Genomic DNA, 17,563 nt, shown 5'->3' on the forward strand with positions numbered 1-17,563 from the left:
GGTTTTAATTAACAGGCATTTGTTGTCAGCAGTATTTCTCTGGAGGTTCTCAAAACCCTCTTGGGAATGAGCATTCAAAGTTCCTTTCTGCCCAGCAGACTTTGGATCAGGCTCCCAGGGCTGAACCACAATGTTTGAAGGTCACTTTTCACTTCTAGGATCAACAACCTGGAAACAAAGGAGTGCAATTAAAGTTAATGTCCCACATGGTTTAAAAAATAATTGTGAATGCCTTCGAAACCTGACATTTCAACTGGGAATGGAGCTGATTGAACAACAACAAAAAAAGCAACAATCACATGAGGACGCTGCAGTCATATGACTTTTTTTTGCACAGTCAGTCAGAGCTTTGACTTGGATTTATGCTCCCCCTTGTTTCTGTCAGATAATGAGGGCTCAGTTTAAACAGGCCTGTAGCCCTAAGGCTGTTGCTGTCACCCAGCTCCTTGGCTGGCAGCAGCAGGGAGGGTTAGCTCCAGCCAGGAGGATGCTGAAGCACGGATTCTGAATATGCAACATCCACAGGACTGGACATCAGAGCCTGCACTACTGAGAGAAATGCTGGCTAGGGTGCTCTGGGTAGTGGTAATAACTTACACAGTTAATAGAAAACACTAGAAAAGTAGAAGAAACTACAAAAAAAAAAAAAAAAGTAGTCAGAGTTCTAAAATCTCTTTCCATTGGGCAATGTCTTCATTCTGTTGACAGTGCCTTGGAGTGATGGACTTCCACCTGCCCTGCCCAAATAAAAATGGTTTACTGCTGCCCAGCTCACTGGTTTCTGGCTAGCTGGTGTCACACCAGCTGTTCTTTGGGACCACTGAAACTACTACTCAATTCTCTCTTGAGGACTGTACTTGGCTCTATGCCTTGCCATCTCACCAAAGCCTGTTCTTTGCTGCAAACAACAGCCAAAAACTTCACAAGGCTGCCAGGGCTTCAGTGAAAAGCAGCTGCTGCACTGCCTGTAGAAGAACACCTGGGCTGGGCAAGCCCACTGAACCTGAATTTGAACCACCAGGTGCAGTGTTTGCCAATCTACTCTGCTCCTCTTGAGCCACTGGTTATACATCATTGTTAGGCTGGCAGCAAAGTCTATTTTTTGTTTATTGCTAGAATCCAGAAGTTTATACAATCAGTCATCTGTGTGAGGGTCATGGATATTGAGTGGCCATCAGCACTGGGGCTGTGATGGCACCTCTAGCCATGGTTAGATTGGATGGGCATCTACCCACTAAGTGTTTAAATAATATTTTCCTTAACAATCACCTCTGATCAGGAGCCCAGGCAAGAGATGTGTTGGAATTGGCCATGTTCCACTCAGTTTAGAGTTGTTGCCCAGCATACAAGATGAGCCATGTGGTTAAGGAGTGATGGGTTCATCAAATGCAGTGAGCCGTGGCAGCAACACTTGCAAATCACGCTGGGGCAAGAGGTAATTTGGATTCCTAATTTAAAAACAAATTAAGTAGAAAAATTGATCACAGCGCAAAACTCGTATAAAAATGCCTGTGAGGTGAATGGTGTGGCTCCAAACAGGTCTCTCAGTAATCCCAGGGAACGCTGAAAGCAAAGGGAGTGAGTCATAAGCACATGAGCCGAAAGAAGCCGAAGACAAAATCATGCATCTCTGCTTAATTCCATCACATGATGAGTCCCGGGGCCCTTCATTTAATGGGAGAGCGGAGCGGCGGGGCAGCTTCACTCTCACTCCCGCCGGCACCGGAGCGGTCTCGGTGCGCAGCTCCGGCAGGACCCGGCCCGGCTCTGGAACCATGGGCGCCGCTCGGCCCCTCGCCCTGCTGCTGCTGCTGCTGCTGCCGGCCCAGGGGCTGCTCTGCGCTGCCGCCACACGTGAGTGCTCCCCCTGCCCTCATCCCTGCCCGGAGAGCTCCGTGTGTCCAGCCGGCCCGGGAGGAGCGGCTGCTCCCAGCGCCGGGAGCCCTGCCCGCCCGGGAGCGACAGCCGGTCCCACCGCAGGGCGGCCTGGCCCGGGCCGCTGAGCCGCCTGAGCTGGCGGAGTGCGCTGAGAACCGCTCGCTAATCCGCTCCCTGTGCTCCACAGGTACACGGAGCTGGCTGCAGCTAAAGCTTGGCTCTTGGCAGCGAGTTCTTAGCGATGCTTCCCCAGTTCAAGCACGGCAGATGCAGAATGGACTTTGCACAGTTGGCCTGGCTCAGCCGTGCCTGCGAGAGGCCAGGCCAGAAACTGTGCTCCCCACTGGGACACTTGGACCTGGGGATCCCAAACCTCAAGGAGCCCGGCCAACGAATTAGATCTGCAAGCCACAGTGGGCAGGGAGTGGGCTGAGCTGCTTCTTTCTGGGCTCCCAGCTTGACTCCAGTCTTAGGATGACTGAGTTCAGGGCTGGGAATGTAGAAATGGGATTTTAAGCTCAAATTCCAGAATGTACAGTATGGAAATTGAAAACCTTAAAAGCTGAATCCATCTGAGCATTCACCTAGCCTTGTACCTGCCTCCAATGGAGAATAGTACTGGATGTATAACTGTGCAGGTCAGGGCACTTTCCCAGCTTTTGATGATTTATAGCATTTATAGAATTGCCTCTGTCAAATGCAGAGTCATTGTATTTAACAGTTTTTACTAGACTTTTTCCATCTGTTCATGCATTTTGGGTTTTCGCTGCAACACGTGTTAAATTTTGGGACACACTACGTCCTGCCAGCAAAAAAATTCACACCTTAATTGTACCTTATGTGAAGAAGTACCTTTGATGTGCTTAGAACCTGTAACCTGCTGGTTTCATTTGATTCCCCTTAACTTTTGTTCCTTCAGCTTCTTCCTCCATGCTGTTCATGGTTCTGTTTTTATATTCTCCCCTGTCACCTCTTCCCCAGGCTTCAAGACACAGTCTATACAGCTGTTCCTCATATGGAAACAATTCTATCCCTTTGTAGCATCCCCTCCACCTCTCCCTGTATTTTTTCAGTTCTTTTATAGTGATTGAGCTGCAGAGAACAGAGCATACAGTACTCAAGACATGGCATTATAAAATGCTGTAATGATGTTCCCATCTTTGTTCTCTGTCTAGCCTTTTCCCAGGTTTTCAACTACCAATGAGTACTGCATTCAAAGCTGCAAAGCTGAAAGATCCCATTTCTGAGTTTAGAGCTAGTTTAGAGCCCCTTATTCTCAATGTAAGGTTACATTTAATGCTGTTGAATTTCATCCAGTTTCATTCTTGAGTCATCTAATTTCATACAGTCCTCCCCTCTATTACTTTAATGCACAGTCCTCAGCAGATTAAAGAACTTTGCTGTTACCTGTTTTCCAGATTATGAACATTTAAATTATTTTTTCAATGGAGAAAACTAGGCACTTATTCATAACTTTTTTTTAATACCCTAACCAATCATTTACTCATGTGAAATCAATCCTTCGCTCTTATCCCACGGTAACTTAATTGCTTTATGTTCCTTTAGCAAGGGACCTCATCAAGTGCTGTCTGGAACTCGGGCAGACTGTAACAAGCAGGTCAGCCTTGTTCCCATGCTCTCTGTCTCCCTTGCAAAACTCAGAATATGTTTGTGAGCAATGCACTCCTTTTATGGCAAATCATATTAATGCACTGTACCTACTTGCTCTGTTCTTCACTGCTGTTCCTACCAGCTTCTCCAACTTGAGCCCCAAAGGGTTTTTTTAATCCTCTAAATCTTCCCTGGAAGTGTTTTTAAAAACTGTCATCACATTTGCCAATTTTTGCTTCTCAGTCACTGAAGCAGTGTTAAGCAAGATGTTACATGCTATGGTTAATAGCTCATTTATTTCACTCTTGAATAACTTCCATACTTGGGCCATCCTATCTAGACAACTTTGTCATTTTGTTGATTTGTTCTATAATTGGGTTTTATGTGCCAACACTTCATTTTGAGAGATATTCTCTGTCATTGTAAAAAAAAAAATTCTATCACAGAAACTCCCTATGTTCTTCCTTTGTGAATGAAAATATAAACCAGCTGACCCATTTGACTTTTGTGCTACTCCTTTACCTTCCCTGAATGCTTTTTTTGCATCTGCATCATCTTTTGGCCCCATACATCCTGGCAAGCTTTCCAACTTATTTTATATTTGGTGAAAAAAGATTAATTCGTAGTTTTTATATTTTTTTTCAAGTTGCTCCTCAAATTCTTTTTTGTCCTGCTTTATTATGTTTTTATACATAACTTTAGAAAGTTTGTTAGAGTCTGGTGCCATTCCATCAACCTTTTTACTTCTAATACACTTTTATCCTCTTTAGCTGGGTCATCTTTCTATTTCTGCTGTCCTAACATTGGCTCTCATTCTCTCTTTCATGGCTAATACACTTTCACAGGAAATACTGAACTTGTCTCTGCTAGGTTTTTCACCAAAATGAAAGCCAGAATGAGAAAGGAGAAAGTCAATCAAAGTATAAGATCTCTTCCCCTATGATCACCTCACCAAAACTATTACAGGAATCTGTTCCTTGGAGCATAACATTACTCTGTCTATTTCGAACTGAATTGCTCTAATTTTGGTTACGACCAACATCTGTTCTTGAGTGGTTTTCATTGTTAAAGAAGAAATACATTAAAGCTTTTTGTTCCTTTAAATTCACCAACTGAAAATCTTCAGTTCCATGTGTCAGAGAAACCAGTGCAGAAGTCTTTCCTCATCTGAAAAACCATCTTTGTCTTGTCCTGAAGCTTGTGAAACGTTTTATATTTGACTGAAATAAACAAAGCACATCAGAGAGGCAAAGAAATACCTAAGCAGTTTGTGATTTAGAAGCAGTAACAACAGCTATTACTGGACTAGAAAATGAATTCTGAATTCAAGGATTGTTACTGAAAACACAAAATTAAAAGCATTTATAAAATTAAAAGTGCTCCATCTGTTTTTGATAAATTGAACATTTGGGAAAAAACCATGATTGAAAAGTTCTGATCTGACAAAATCAAAACATTTTTATTCATGAAATAATTTTTACAGAAAATCAAGGAGAATAGGAAAAATAAATTACAAAAATTACGTAGCCATTAACTTTTGAATGATACATTAATTTAATGATACCCAAAGTGTAATTGAACTTGCTAAGCCTTTGTGAAGTACTTTTATAGTTGCTAATTTGTTTTTTTCCTGAGCAAAGTTTCTGAACAACAACATTACCAAACTCTCCTTCTGACCAAGACTCCAAACAATACAGCATGTGATACAGGTCATTAAGTAAATACCAGTCATAATGTTATGCTTGCTCACATCAAAAAATATTAAATCTGCAGGAAAGACTTGATTCAAGTGATTTAAGTGAGACTGCAGGGAGTTCCTGGAGGGCAAAAGACTGTGGGAGATTGTGTCTCTGAGTGCAAAATCTGTTATTTTCCTCAAACCCTTCAGTCCTCAAGAGTGGGGAGAGAGCTACCAGCATCAGCTCAGAGTGGGGATGGGGCTGGCCAAGGGAAGTTCTTCCTGCCCAGCAGAAATCTCACTGGGCAATAAAACACTAAGAGAAAGCAGCTCCACTCTTCTTCTGAGCTGTTTCTCTGATTCTCCCTTGTAGTAAAATTAGGAGCCACCCACCTGTAAAGACTGTGCTTGAACTGGCTACACCTGCTCTGTGTCTTTTCCAAAGCTTGGAAAAATTCCAATACAACCAGTTTGCTTACAGCATACAGGGCAATTCTTGCCCTTCTTACAGGCCTCTGCATTTTCCTTGAAGTCATCCAGAACTTTGTTGCACTTGGGTATAAATCTAAGTATAAATCTGCATCAGCTGTACCTTTACAATAAACCATGGAAAGCAGAAATCCTAACTCCCTTAATGTTGTGACAGAATGGCACACCCAGCAGTTACCTTACCTGATTAACATGGCAGAGCTCTTCAAAGCCTCCAGGCTCTCATGGAACTATGCCCATGAGCCCTCTTATAAACATATTTTTATGGCATCCTACAGTGGCCAACGTGTTCCTACAGGTTACTTGAATATTTATGTTACTTTTCACTATGCATCCTTTGTGACAGAAAGAGGGATCCTAGAAGCCTGGGAAAAGTTTGAGCCCATCATTTGTAGTAATACGAGAAGAAAGAGGTTATTGAAGTTATTTAATATCGGAGCCATTTCTAAATAAAAGGCATGAAGCTAATATGTTATTGTTGTTATATTATAAACACATTGAATTTACTATTCAGCTCTAAATTTCCTTTTCTGGAAATACCAGCTTCTGTTATAATTGGTTCCACCCCTCCCACCCAAACCACCAGCCAACTCACCAAAGGAGCTGCACTGGGTCAAAACTAATTCCTGGCACAACTTCCACTAGAGCACAACTCAGACACAGAATGAATTTATCCCATTAGCCTTTTACTTGTAGATTTATTACCAGGCAAAGCAGTCAGAAATCAAGCAACCTCTGTGCAGGGAGCCTGACTGTTGCAGGGTTATGTAAACTCTTGCAAACCATTGCTCTGATACAGTCAAAACATTGTAAACATATTTATTCTTTGTCTGGGAAGTTTGCAAGTCTGCAAGTAGAAAAATATGTCAGTCTGACAATGGTGGAATTGTCTTTGTGTTGATTATAGTTGATAAGTGTTTATAGCTGCAATGATAAAATTCCATCATTTTCTACTGGTGGAAAGTTTCCTACCAGTACATGATTAAAGTTCAGCACAAGAGTAATGTTTTTATAGAGTAGTAGGGAAAATTGCATTACATTAACACTGCTGTTCGATTTTCTCTCTAGGGTTTCAAGATGTGTTGAACCATGGAAGCACTTCTCCTGTGACATCTTACAAGAAGCTACAAGGCTGGTCTAGTGATCAAAATAAGTGGAATGAAAAACTTTATCCTTTCTGGGAAGAAGGGGATCCCAGATGGAAGGACTGCTGGAAAGGTGATGGCACATACACATTTCAAAGACGCTTGAAAAACTGTAGCGGCCACAAAGTCCACCACAGTGCAGAGTGCAGGTGCTATAGAGCATTTTCATAGGGGCAATATCCACTGCTGCACAGAATGGTGAGTTAGAGAGGATTGGGTTTGATACCATCCCCAGTGGGCTGTCTGAGGAAGCAGAACAGTGAGTTATTTCATAAAATGCTTTCCCATTATGATTAATCTCAGACAGACATTAATACTTACCAAGAAGTACTGATGGTCAGGGCTCCAGTACAATCTGTTGCAAGAAACATGCTCTGGAGGACAGGCAGCTTCAACTGCTACCTCAGTAGGGCACATGGGCTTCAGACTGACAGCTTCAGCAAACACCATGGCTGTTGTCACCTGGTCTGAGCTGAGGGTCAATGACTATCCCTGGGGAGAAACGCACATTTTCTCCTTTGAGATACATTGACCCCCCCATAGGTAGAAAATTATCTTCTTAATTCTAGGAAGAACATTAATGGCAGACCAGTAAGTGATCTGGGGGGATATGCTGAGTCCCTCTCATTGTTTGAAGCTGGGGTTTTGGTAAGAGCACAAGTGACTTAGGAGCACGAAAGCCCTTAGAAACAGAGTAACCAAGAAAGCCTTTCCACTGTAAATGGTGCAAGTTGATGGCAGCTTCTGCTGCAATGCATCTTTCACTGCAGCAAAGACCAATTTTCTTTTTTTCAGGTGGAAGGGTGACAGCCAAACTGGACAGTGACAGCCCAGCACTGGTAGGATCCAACGTGAGCTTCACGGTGACTCTCCAGTTTCCCAAGTGCCAGACAGAAGATAACGATGGCAACATTGTGTACAGGAGAAACTGTACGCGGGGTAGGTAATGGCAATGTCCCTGCACCAGGCTCACACCTGCCTGTGCTGCTGTGTGTCACTGAGCTCTGACAGCACCACAGGCACACCCAGGGAACAGCAGCTGTGCTGATATAACTGATAACTGATAACACTTACCTGTGTTATCAGCCTGTACCACACCAGTTTTTTCCTAAGAAGATCACTCTGATATTTTCAGTGCTCTGCCCCACTCCAGATACACGGACCAGGTAATTTGAGACTGACCACAGTTATAAACTTGCCTTCCCAAAGCAGTCACATAATTTGACTTCCCAACAGAAGTGTTACAGCTTTTCAGCTCAGGCACTATGTTGCACTGTTTTCATCGTTGCACAGTTACACTGTTTTCTTTCAAGTTTATAAAGCTGTCAAATTAAAAAATTGGAGGGTTTGTTTTTTCAATTATGAATTGTAGAATTCAGTTACCATATCTACACAAAAAAAGTAAATCTCACACTTCCACATTTTAGGAATTAAAAAATGAACAAATAAATATCTAAAAATCAAGCAATATTTTCCTCAGAAAATCACTCTTTTTTATCTTATTTACTACTACATGGAGAAAAAAGCCTATCATAATTCCAGTGTTTTAAGCTGCTGGATCTAAAACAACACATGCTGTTGTACCTTTCATCCTCTGAAAGCATAAATGTTCAACACATTTTTTTATTGATCAAAGTAATTTTCATTTCATACCAGCAAGTTTTTTGTCAGCCTAGGTTGCAGTTAACTATCTAATAGTTTATTAGCAGCTTATATCCATACTCTACGTAATATCTGCTGTGCTGTTTGGGGGAGGAAACTTCTCATTTACTATTCAGAAAATGACAGAAATTCATGTCTAAGTTATTTCAAGGTGCCATAGAAAACTTTTCTGACAAAACAAACAAACAAAAAATAAATAAATAAAACCTTAGAGTGCTTTCACAACCACTCTTTGTACTTACAATTTTAGATTCTGCCTGCCAAGTATTTAGGTAGCTCTGTTATCCTCAGCAGAACAGTAGCATCCTGTGTAGTCAACAGCAAGTTTTGGGGCAAGCACTTCTAAATTGTGTCTGGCCCATGAGACAGTAAAGTTTTTTTTAAACTTCTTAGTAAAATAGCACCAAGACAGAACCATTTTGTGTTTACATTAAAAACCAAACAAAGCACAACTTCAGGAAAATGATTTACCGTCAGTCTAAAAATACCCCACTTCCCCTGCTGTTTAAATGCAGCCACTGCTATAACCTGCAGTGCTTGCCTCCTGTTTTCTGACTCTCTGCACACCTCCCAGTTGACCAGAACGTGTCCTCCTTCTATCCTTAGATCCTCCAGCTTCCATGGATCAGCAAGTCTATGTCTACAACTGGACTGAATGGACTGACAGCTGTGGCTGGGAAAACTGCACAAGCAACCACAGCCACCATGTATTCCCAGATGGGCGTCCTTTCCCTCATCACCCAGGCTGGAGGAGGAGGAACTTTGTCTACGTGTTTCACACTTTTGGTTAGTACTGCAACACATGCCTTGGTTGGGGTGATGCTGCAAACCTTTTATTCCCTTTGTACACAACTCATTTGTCAAGCATGTTTTACTAAAAGCGCTTTTAAAATGATTCCACACTCTTGAGTGGAAATACTGAATTAATTCCCCACTTTTCCAGAGAGGCCATCACTTGTTTGGTTTAGAAATCATGGATTACCAGAAGATTCTCTTTAAACCTGCATTCACAATACTACCACTGAAGAAAATTAATTTCCTTTCAGTATTACTCAAGATCTTTTTCTAGGAAAATAGAGTCTGAGCAGGTCAGTCAGATGATTTATTGACAGCTCACTGCCATTTAAGACTTTCAGATTTAAGAGAGAACACAGTGCTGTGTATCACCAGTTTAACAGTGCAGCACTTCTTGTCTCTAGGGAGGCGAGAACTGCCACTGGCTGTTCTGCTGCTCTGGTCACAGATGCTGATTTTCAATGTTTCCTGATCCTGAGTATGTAATGGTTGGGCTATTCCTGCCATTGGCTACATACTAAATCTTAGTGCCTTCAGTTCTCCTGGCTAAATCACTATTATTGCCAGTATCAGTATTATCATTATTATTATTATTATTATTATTATTAATAATAATAATAATAATAATAATAATAATAATAATAATAATCCAAATTTTATGCAGAGGTGATTACTATTTGCCTACCTCAGTCAGCTGTTAAAAAGACAAAAAATCAAATATATAAAAATGGTTCTAGAATATTAAGTAAGAGGTACTGTATCTTCTGGCTACGCTGAAAGCAAACAGAAGATCACTGAAAATGCCTCACACCATCCACTACATAATCTTAATGACCTAATGTATTGTAATTGCTTTGGAAAGAAGTAGATGTCTTGGCAATTTTTTCTTGGATTAGTGAAACTGGGGACATCTTTTTGACAACTTTAAAAGACCAGAATTTATGTGAGTAAACACACTGTAAAAGTATCCAGTCCTTCGAAATCACCTGTCAGATTATTGGAAGACATTTCTAAACTATTAATTTTGATTTTGACAATCTAAGATTCTCAGAGACTTTGCCTCTCATAAACCAACTTGTGGCGAAGCTGAGGGGGAAAATGTTAAGTTCACGTTCTGTTTCAGGTCAGTATTATCAAACAACGGGACGATCTTCAGCGAAGTTTTCAGTGAACACAGCAAATATCACCCTTGGTGAACACGGGATGGCAGTGTCCATTTACAGGAGAGGCCACTCAGGATTTGTCCCGGTTGCAAGAGCAAAAACCACCTACTCTGTGACAGGTGAGCGTGCTGGAACTGGCTGTGCTGACATGCTGGGGGTGTTTGTTGCTTAGCTGTTAAAATAATTCAGCACAAGCATCGTCTGGCATGAAAAGAAGAACATTGGCCTGAGAAAGGTTTTTAGCATGAAAGTGGAATCTCTGGCAAATTGCCTTGAGTAGCTTAAGTAACCTTTTTGTCCAATTCAGCAGTGACTCCTCCACTTTGTATTGGAAAACGATTTATGAGAGATAATGCAATCTTACAAAGATGTCTATGATTCCTCATTTGTTCCCATATTTTTCTGGCTGTTTCCTACTGACATTCACTCCTCAGGTCATAAATCAAATTAAAGTACACACCTTTGTTAAAGATACCATGTTTGCATCTCACACTCTGGCTGCTGCTATTCAGGGGCTTTGGAACTGTTTATTGTTTGCAGCCAGGTATCTCTGCTGTATTTGTTTACCTCTTTTTTCCCCTCTCCAGACAAAATTCCAGTAACTGTGAGTATGTTCCAAAAACATGACCGCAACATCTCAGACTCCATTTTCATCAAAGACTCGCCAATTACATTCGATGTGAAGATCCACGATCCCAGCTACTATCTGAATAATTCTGCCATCTCCTACAAGTGGAACTTTGGAGATGGAAGTGGCTTGTTTGTAGCCAGTGGTTCTAGTACATCTCACACCTACACTCTGCAAGGAAACTTCACTCTGAATTTAACTGTCCAAGCCATTATACCCGTACCTTGCAGGCCAGTAACACCCACTGCACCACCACCCACCTCAGCAGGTAAGCACTTATCAAACAGCACTGCCACTAGGAGCTATGCTAAAACTCTATATTCTGATGTTTTAAGTTAATATCTTTAGTAGTTTTACTGTCATCATAAAAGAGCTGCAAGCCTCTGGAAGCCCTCTATAAAATTGGCTTAGAGACAGAATCAATAAGCATTAACTCTCCTAGGATTCTGTGGGAGGGATCCCTTACACATTTAACTCCTTATGCATCCAGTTCTACCACCACACTTACAGCATACAAAGGTCCTCAGGTGAACATAAATGTAAGTTTGTATTATCTCTGCCACACTTGGTCAGGAGATTCTAGCCTTCTCTACTCAGGGTCATCTTCTGAGGTAAGATGTAAATTTCAAGTGAGAAAAGTGAATTTCAGAACACTCTTACAGCAAGCTCCTTTCTGGATTGCATTAACTTCTGTCCAAAACTAAATGAGATTGGATTGAACTAGAAAAACCTAGTCATGTTCAAAAATATGGGATTTCCACATGGTATTAACCCAGAACAGCTTTTCCACTTTAAATTTATTGACTAACATATTTCAGAATAACTTTTATTATGTTCAGCATTGGTTTATCCTCTCAGAGGGTTTTAAGAAGGTCTGCAGTTTCAGCCATAATACTACTACTGTGAAACTGTAAATGTGGCTATATTTTTCAAATTTCTTATTTTTAATATGTGCTCTTACCAAAATATGGAGTGAGAATGAAAAATGAAAGGAAAGATATAATTTTCACCACTTCCCCTCTTCATTTTTCCACTAGCTGTAATGTAGAGCAGTGGGAAAATACCAGCTTTTAAAAAAGCACTTTAAATGTTTTATTAGCCTTTGGATTTCTTATATAATTGATCTGGGGATTTGAAAGAAGTATTTAATTGTATTACACCTTGCAGTCTCCCTTTTATTTCACAGAGATGGGTGAGTAGCCGGGTGGCTTTTGGAGTGAGTGAGGCTCCCCAGGCCACTCTGGGGTTCTAAAGCTGGGCACGTGTGCTTTCTTTAGGGGTTACAGCCATGAGCTCATTACACAGATACACACATGAATGCACAGCTGCAAACCAAGACCACTGACAGCCTATGGAATGCAGGAACAGCTGGAACATGTGGCTGTGCTCAGAATACCCCAAAGCAGGGCTTGTTCTAAAGTTGTTGCATCTCTATCTCTTCTGCCTCGAACAGCTCCAACAGGAGCATCTTCTGATTCGGACTCTTCTCCCGCTGTGGAGTCAGTGGAGGACAATCCTGATGGAGGTTGCCACATTTACAGAAATGGATACTATGGAAGCAGTATTGCTGTTGTAGGTAAGGATGTGTGTCAACACCTCCACAGAGGAATGATGTTAACAATGAACAAAAATGCTTGGTAGAAATAATGTTTATTTAGACATGTTTTTATCTATTACATGAGATCAACAAAAAGATCCTTCTGATGGACATAGCTGAGAGTTTTAGGGATTAATGTGCAGACATCTGACTGGCTGACTTTGGTTTCTGCCTGCACTCTGCCAGGGGCTAGTTGCAGTGGCTGTGACCCCTTGCTTTCAGACACGTGAGGCTGGACCTTGGTCTGGATCCCTGCTGATGGCTGACCCCATGTGCTGGTGGGGACGTGCATTGTGTCACTCCTTTCTCTGTCACCAGCTTCTGAACATGCCACAGCAGGAGCCCATGGGCTGGGGAGGAGGTTTAACTAAGGCTGAACTGGCCTTTGAATGCAGAGAAATCTCAGGTAGTGGGAAGTGATTTAGCAAAATAAGGAAGTAAATAACAATAATGAGGGGGGAAAAAGGCAGACCAGAAAGGAGCAGCATCACAGGGAAAGCACTGGAAAATTTCTCAGCTTTCAAAGCCTTCAAGAGGAGTGCTAAGGGAGGGAGGAGGTTATGAAAAACAAGACCTGAACTGAGCATCAGCCAAACACTCGAGGTTCAGTACGCACGGACTTCAAAGCTTGTCATGTGTCCTACAGTTGATATGTGTTTCCTCTCCCAGAGGGAATCCTCGAGGTAAATATTATTCAGATGACAAGCATCCAGATGACAGAAAGTCAAGCTGAAAACTCACTGGTTGACTTTGTTGTTACCTGCCAAGGGAGGTAAGTGTGTGAATGAAGCTGTCAGTCTTCCCTGTTTAAAACAAATTAGGTGCTGGAATGCTATATGCACTTAGATGCAGATGTATGAGCAAAATTTGGGAACTGCAGTGTTTCTATTTCTTGATGGGAACTAAAGATAATGCAAGTCTCATTTTTAAACTATGCCAACAGAGGCTACTGCCAGGGACTTAGGATTCAGAGCAAATATCTAGTCTCAGTAAAAATAAGGAACTGATTGTGGGGGAAAACAAATTTACAGTCTCCTGGCCAAGACAAGATTTCAGCACCTACAGTAAAGCAGGAAGCAGTTTACTGAAATTGTAAGGAAATCCTTTCTTTTTGGCCATGAGTTTTTGACATTTGGAGTAAATGAGTGAGTCCAAGAAACTTCTTGGATGCAAAAACATTGGACTAAAATTCCTAGTCTTAGAAGGACTAAGAGGTGGACTAAGAAGTACAAGAAACACTGTGGTAATACAACTGGAATACAATTAACTTCTCTTAAGGGAGTATTTTCTTTTCCAGCACATGATAAATATTACTTAAAGGAATTTGTATTCCTTTCTTAAAGATGTGTATTAAGTGTATGAAAGGTCAGGGACTTTAAAAGTTGATTTGATGCAGGTAATCCTGCATCAAAACCATAAAATGTTAAATGATAAGCAAAACAAACAGATAATTATACAGATTGTATACAAGCATTCTATATAAAATCCACATGCACATATATAAATGTATAGGCATGCAAAAAATACATATAGTATTAATAAAATACACTTAAATCACTAGAGTGCCACTGATTTCAACAGGCACCAGCATAAAACTGGTGCACCAGGGCAATGTGTCTGTGAACTGGGCTAAGTGGGCTGGCAGGACTCCACAGTGCAATGAGCTCTCTCTCCCCATGCCAGTCTCCCCACAGATGTCTGCACGGTGGTTTCTGACCCCACGTGCCAGGTGTCCAAGAGCATGGTGTGTGACCCCATCGACGTCACGGATGAGTGTTTACTCACCATCAGGAGAGCTTTTGAGGAACCTGGGACCTACTGCATAAACATCACCCTGGGTGATGACACAAGCCAAGCCCTTGCCAGTGCCCTGATCTCTGTAAATAGAGGTGAGTCCACAAAGAGCAGATGTGGGTTGTTGGTGAAAAGCTTCTCCCTGTGGTCATTTCCCTGCAGGGGAGAGAACACAGGAGTCCATAGGGGGGTTCTTGTTATGCCTGGAAGCCTCATCTGAGACTGGACCAGTTTGTCTAAGAGTCCATGCAAAGATAAAATGATGATTATTTCCCTGGGGGAATTTTAGCTGTTAGACCTTGGTTTGACTTCTGTTTACAATCCAATGAGTACAGTAATCACACAAACTATTCAGTATCACAGAATATGAACAGTTCTTAAGCCATAATGTAATTTTCCACAGAAAAATGTTGGGCAGAAAAGCAGGTAGGGAACATGCCAGCCAATCCATTCCACACATGGAGAGATAGCAGAAATAGAGGGGAATTCAGCTCAAGAAATCAAAGTTTGCAGCACAGTTGGCTGCCCTGGGACCTCTTTACTGCCCATGGGCCTCGACATGGTTTCTATTTCTACATGAGGATAAGATGAATTATGTTCTGGAATGATCTGTTATATCCAGTGACTACAGAGTCTGCCCAGTTTTCCAAACCGTTTCCAAACTATTTCCAAAAAGGAGCTTTACCTTTGGTTGGATAAATATCACTGTGTCTAGCTCACAGCTATCAAAGCAGACTTGACAGAACCAGCTATTAAACTCAGCCTCAGTCAGAAGTCTAAAAGACAGTGCTGCCTCTCTGCTCCCACTTCATTGCCCTCCTGCCTTCCTATTACAGTGTCCCAGTGACTCTTCTGAACTCTCTAATTACTATCACCCAAACAACTGAGCCTTTGCAGTCATTTTCCATAGCATTTTTGATGGTTTGATTTAATCTAGGTGTAAGTTTATCTGTACTGAAATCAGTTCATTATGGATAAGGCACAATGCCTGACCTCTAAATGCATTCTGGTTCCTAAAGGTGAAACTAAGCATGCAGAAAGGTTTTTCTCAACTGTATTCACAGAGACTATAGCCCAGTAAGCCTGGTCTGTCTAGGTTTCCTCCAGAGGGCAAAGCTGACTTGAACTTTTGGGCTTCTGCTATATTCAAAGCAGAACTAGGATCTAAGAGAGGTTGCTGCTTTAAGTTGCCTTCTGGATGAGCCTATCTAATTTTGTCAGTTATCCTATAGTCAGTGTAAACATTTCTCCAGCATAACAAATGGCAAGGATCAAATTAGCTTCACCTTATGGGGTGCCAACAGGGCCTCTCATTCCTATCCATGCTGGAAGGGTAGCAATGTGTCTGAGGAGCAGAGCTCATATGAGAAAACTGGCAAAGCACAACTCACACTCTGGTGGAATGAAGAATTACATGGATTAGGATGTGAAAGCACCACCTCCTGCCAGCCACTGACCTCTAATGTTTAGCATTTTAGAATTACTAACTGTGCTTCAATTCATACAGCAATAAGTAAAAATGGCATTTTCTTTGGAAAGTCTATCTCACTGTAAAATAGAGGCTAACTTGTAATCAATCTACTTTCTGAACTGTAGGAGCATCATCTGGAACAACAGAAGGTGTCTTTATCTTCCTTGGCTTGTTGGCAGTGTTTGCTACCATTGGGGCATTTGTCCTTTACAAGTAAGTTGCTAGTTTCTGTGATTAAAAACAGTTCCAAGAACTGTCAAAATATTATTTAAATTAACAAACTGAACAATTTAAATTTGCTTTAGCTACATTTTTGTTTAGTTACTATTGCAGCTTACAAATATTCTGGCAAATATTCAAGAAAATGAGATTACTGGTTTAGGCCACAAAACCATTGGAAATTATGCAGAAATTATGCACAGAATGTGCCAATTTTTTCAGAAAAAAAATGGGCACATTCTATGCCCATTAGCAAAAATAGTAATACTAGCCGGCCTGGGAACTTCATCTAAGCAGAAAGCAAACTCAAACTGCATGATGTGATTTATATATGCAGTGAAACCAAACAAAATCTTCATTAAATAATTGATTAATAAATTCTTTGGGGGAAAAGGTGCTGAGCATGCAGGCCAGTAGTTGACAGAAGCACACGTTGCTGCATTATTAGTTTGGAAGTTTCTCATGAGACTTTGGAAGTTTCTCTTTTGAGACTGCCCGAAGACTCCTGAGTCAGGTGTGTGCTCACCCTTCCCAGTGAGTGGTGAGAAACACACACTCCCATGGAGCAGCAGTTCTCCAGCACTCCTACTGCCTATCCAGGCCCCTGTCACCACTACTGACCCATGGCTGCCAGACATTGGATGTGATTGAACAGGGGAGGAGGAGAGGGAATGCATGATGAGCACATGATCAGTGCTTCTATGGTCACATGCTAAATGTGCACCCTCCTTTAGAAGTCTTCCAGCAACTGACTGTTCACATTCCTTGCAGGAGATACAAGCAGTACAAGCCTATTGAGAGGAGTGCAGAGCAAACACAGAAGCAGGAGGGATTTACTGCTTACTTCAGCACTTTCAAAGCCATTTTCTTCCCTAATAGCACTGAGAGGAATCCTCTGCTGAAGAGTAAACCCGGCATTGTTTAAACCTTTAGTGTAACACTGACTATTAGATTAAGTACAGCACTTGTATCTGAACTATACTTTAATGGGGCTTTCTTCTTGTTATAAAAAAACCCCAGGGAGTAAGGTGAAAGCACATGTAGACAGGATGGTAACTTTTGGGGCTTGGTGCAATTAGCAACATTAAAGTAGTCTTTTGTAGAAAAACCAGGTAGTTTTAAGCACTTGCTGTTCTTGCTTGTGATGTAGCATATACTCTTCTGAATTACTAATACCCCCCACTCCCACACCCTTATCTGGCTTTTCTTATTTCTACGTTAACAACGTGTAAAATTAATCACATCCAAAATCTGGAAAGGGGGGAGGGGGGGGAGGGAGAAAAGAAGTTAATTAAAAAAAAAAAAAAGACAAAAACCCCCACAAACCAACGAACTTGTAAACACTTAGCTTTTATTGCTGCTCAATGCCTTAGCAGGATTCATGTCTTTGCTGTAAAGAGAGACATGGGGGGCAGGCACGTGTTATGTCTGTG

The 17,563-nt window shown here is 41.5% G+C and overlaps 1 protein-coding gene across 1 annotated transcript; it reads left to right on the forward strand.

The window, feature by feature from the left end:
* The first annotated feature begins 1,622 nt into the window (after positions 1–1,622).
* On the forward strand, positions 1,623–17,311 carry GPNMB (glycoprotein nmb). The gene is made up of 11 exons (XM_054273860.1): positions 1,623–1,854; positions 6,725–6,874; positions 7,597–7,740; positions 9,070–9,249; positions 10,382–10,540; positions 11,009–11,317; positions 12,503–12,625; positions 13,316–13,418; positions 14,330–14,535; positions 16,037–16,124; positions 16,902–17,311. Exons 1-11 carry the CDS (start codon positions 1,623–1,625, stop codon positions 17,053–17,055), a joined length of 1,848 nt encoding a protein of 615 aa, XP_054129835.1. The 3' UTR covers positions 17,056–17,311.
* Positions 17,312–17,563: the final 252 nt, after the last annotated feature.

The sequence above is a fragment of the Melozone crissalis genome, unplaced genomic scaffold, assembly GCF_028551555.1.
Source record: "Melozone crissalis strain CALT ecotype California unplaced genomic scaffold, PUWL_Pcris_2 ptg000016l_1, whole genome shotgun sequence".
In the NCBI taxonomy this organism is placed as follows: domain Eukaryota; kingdom Metazoa; phylum Chordata; class Aves; order Passeriformes; family Passerellidae; genus Melozone; species Melozone crissalis.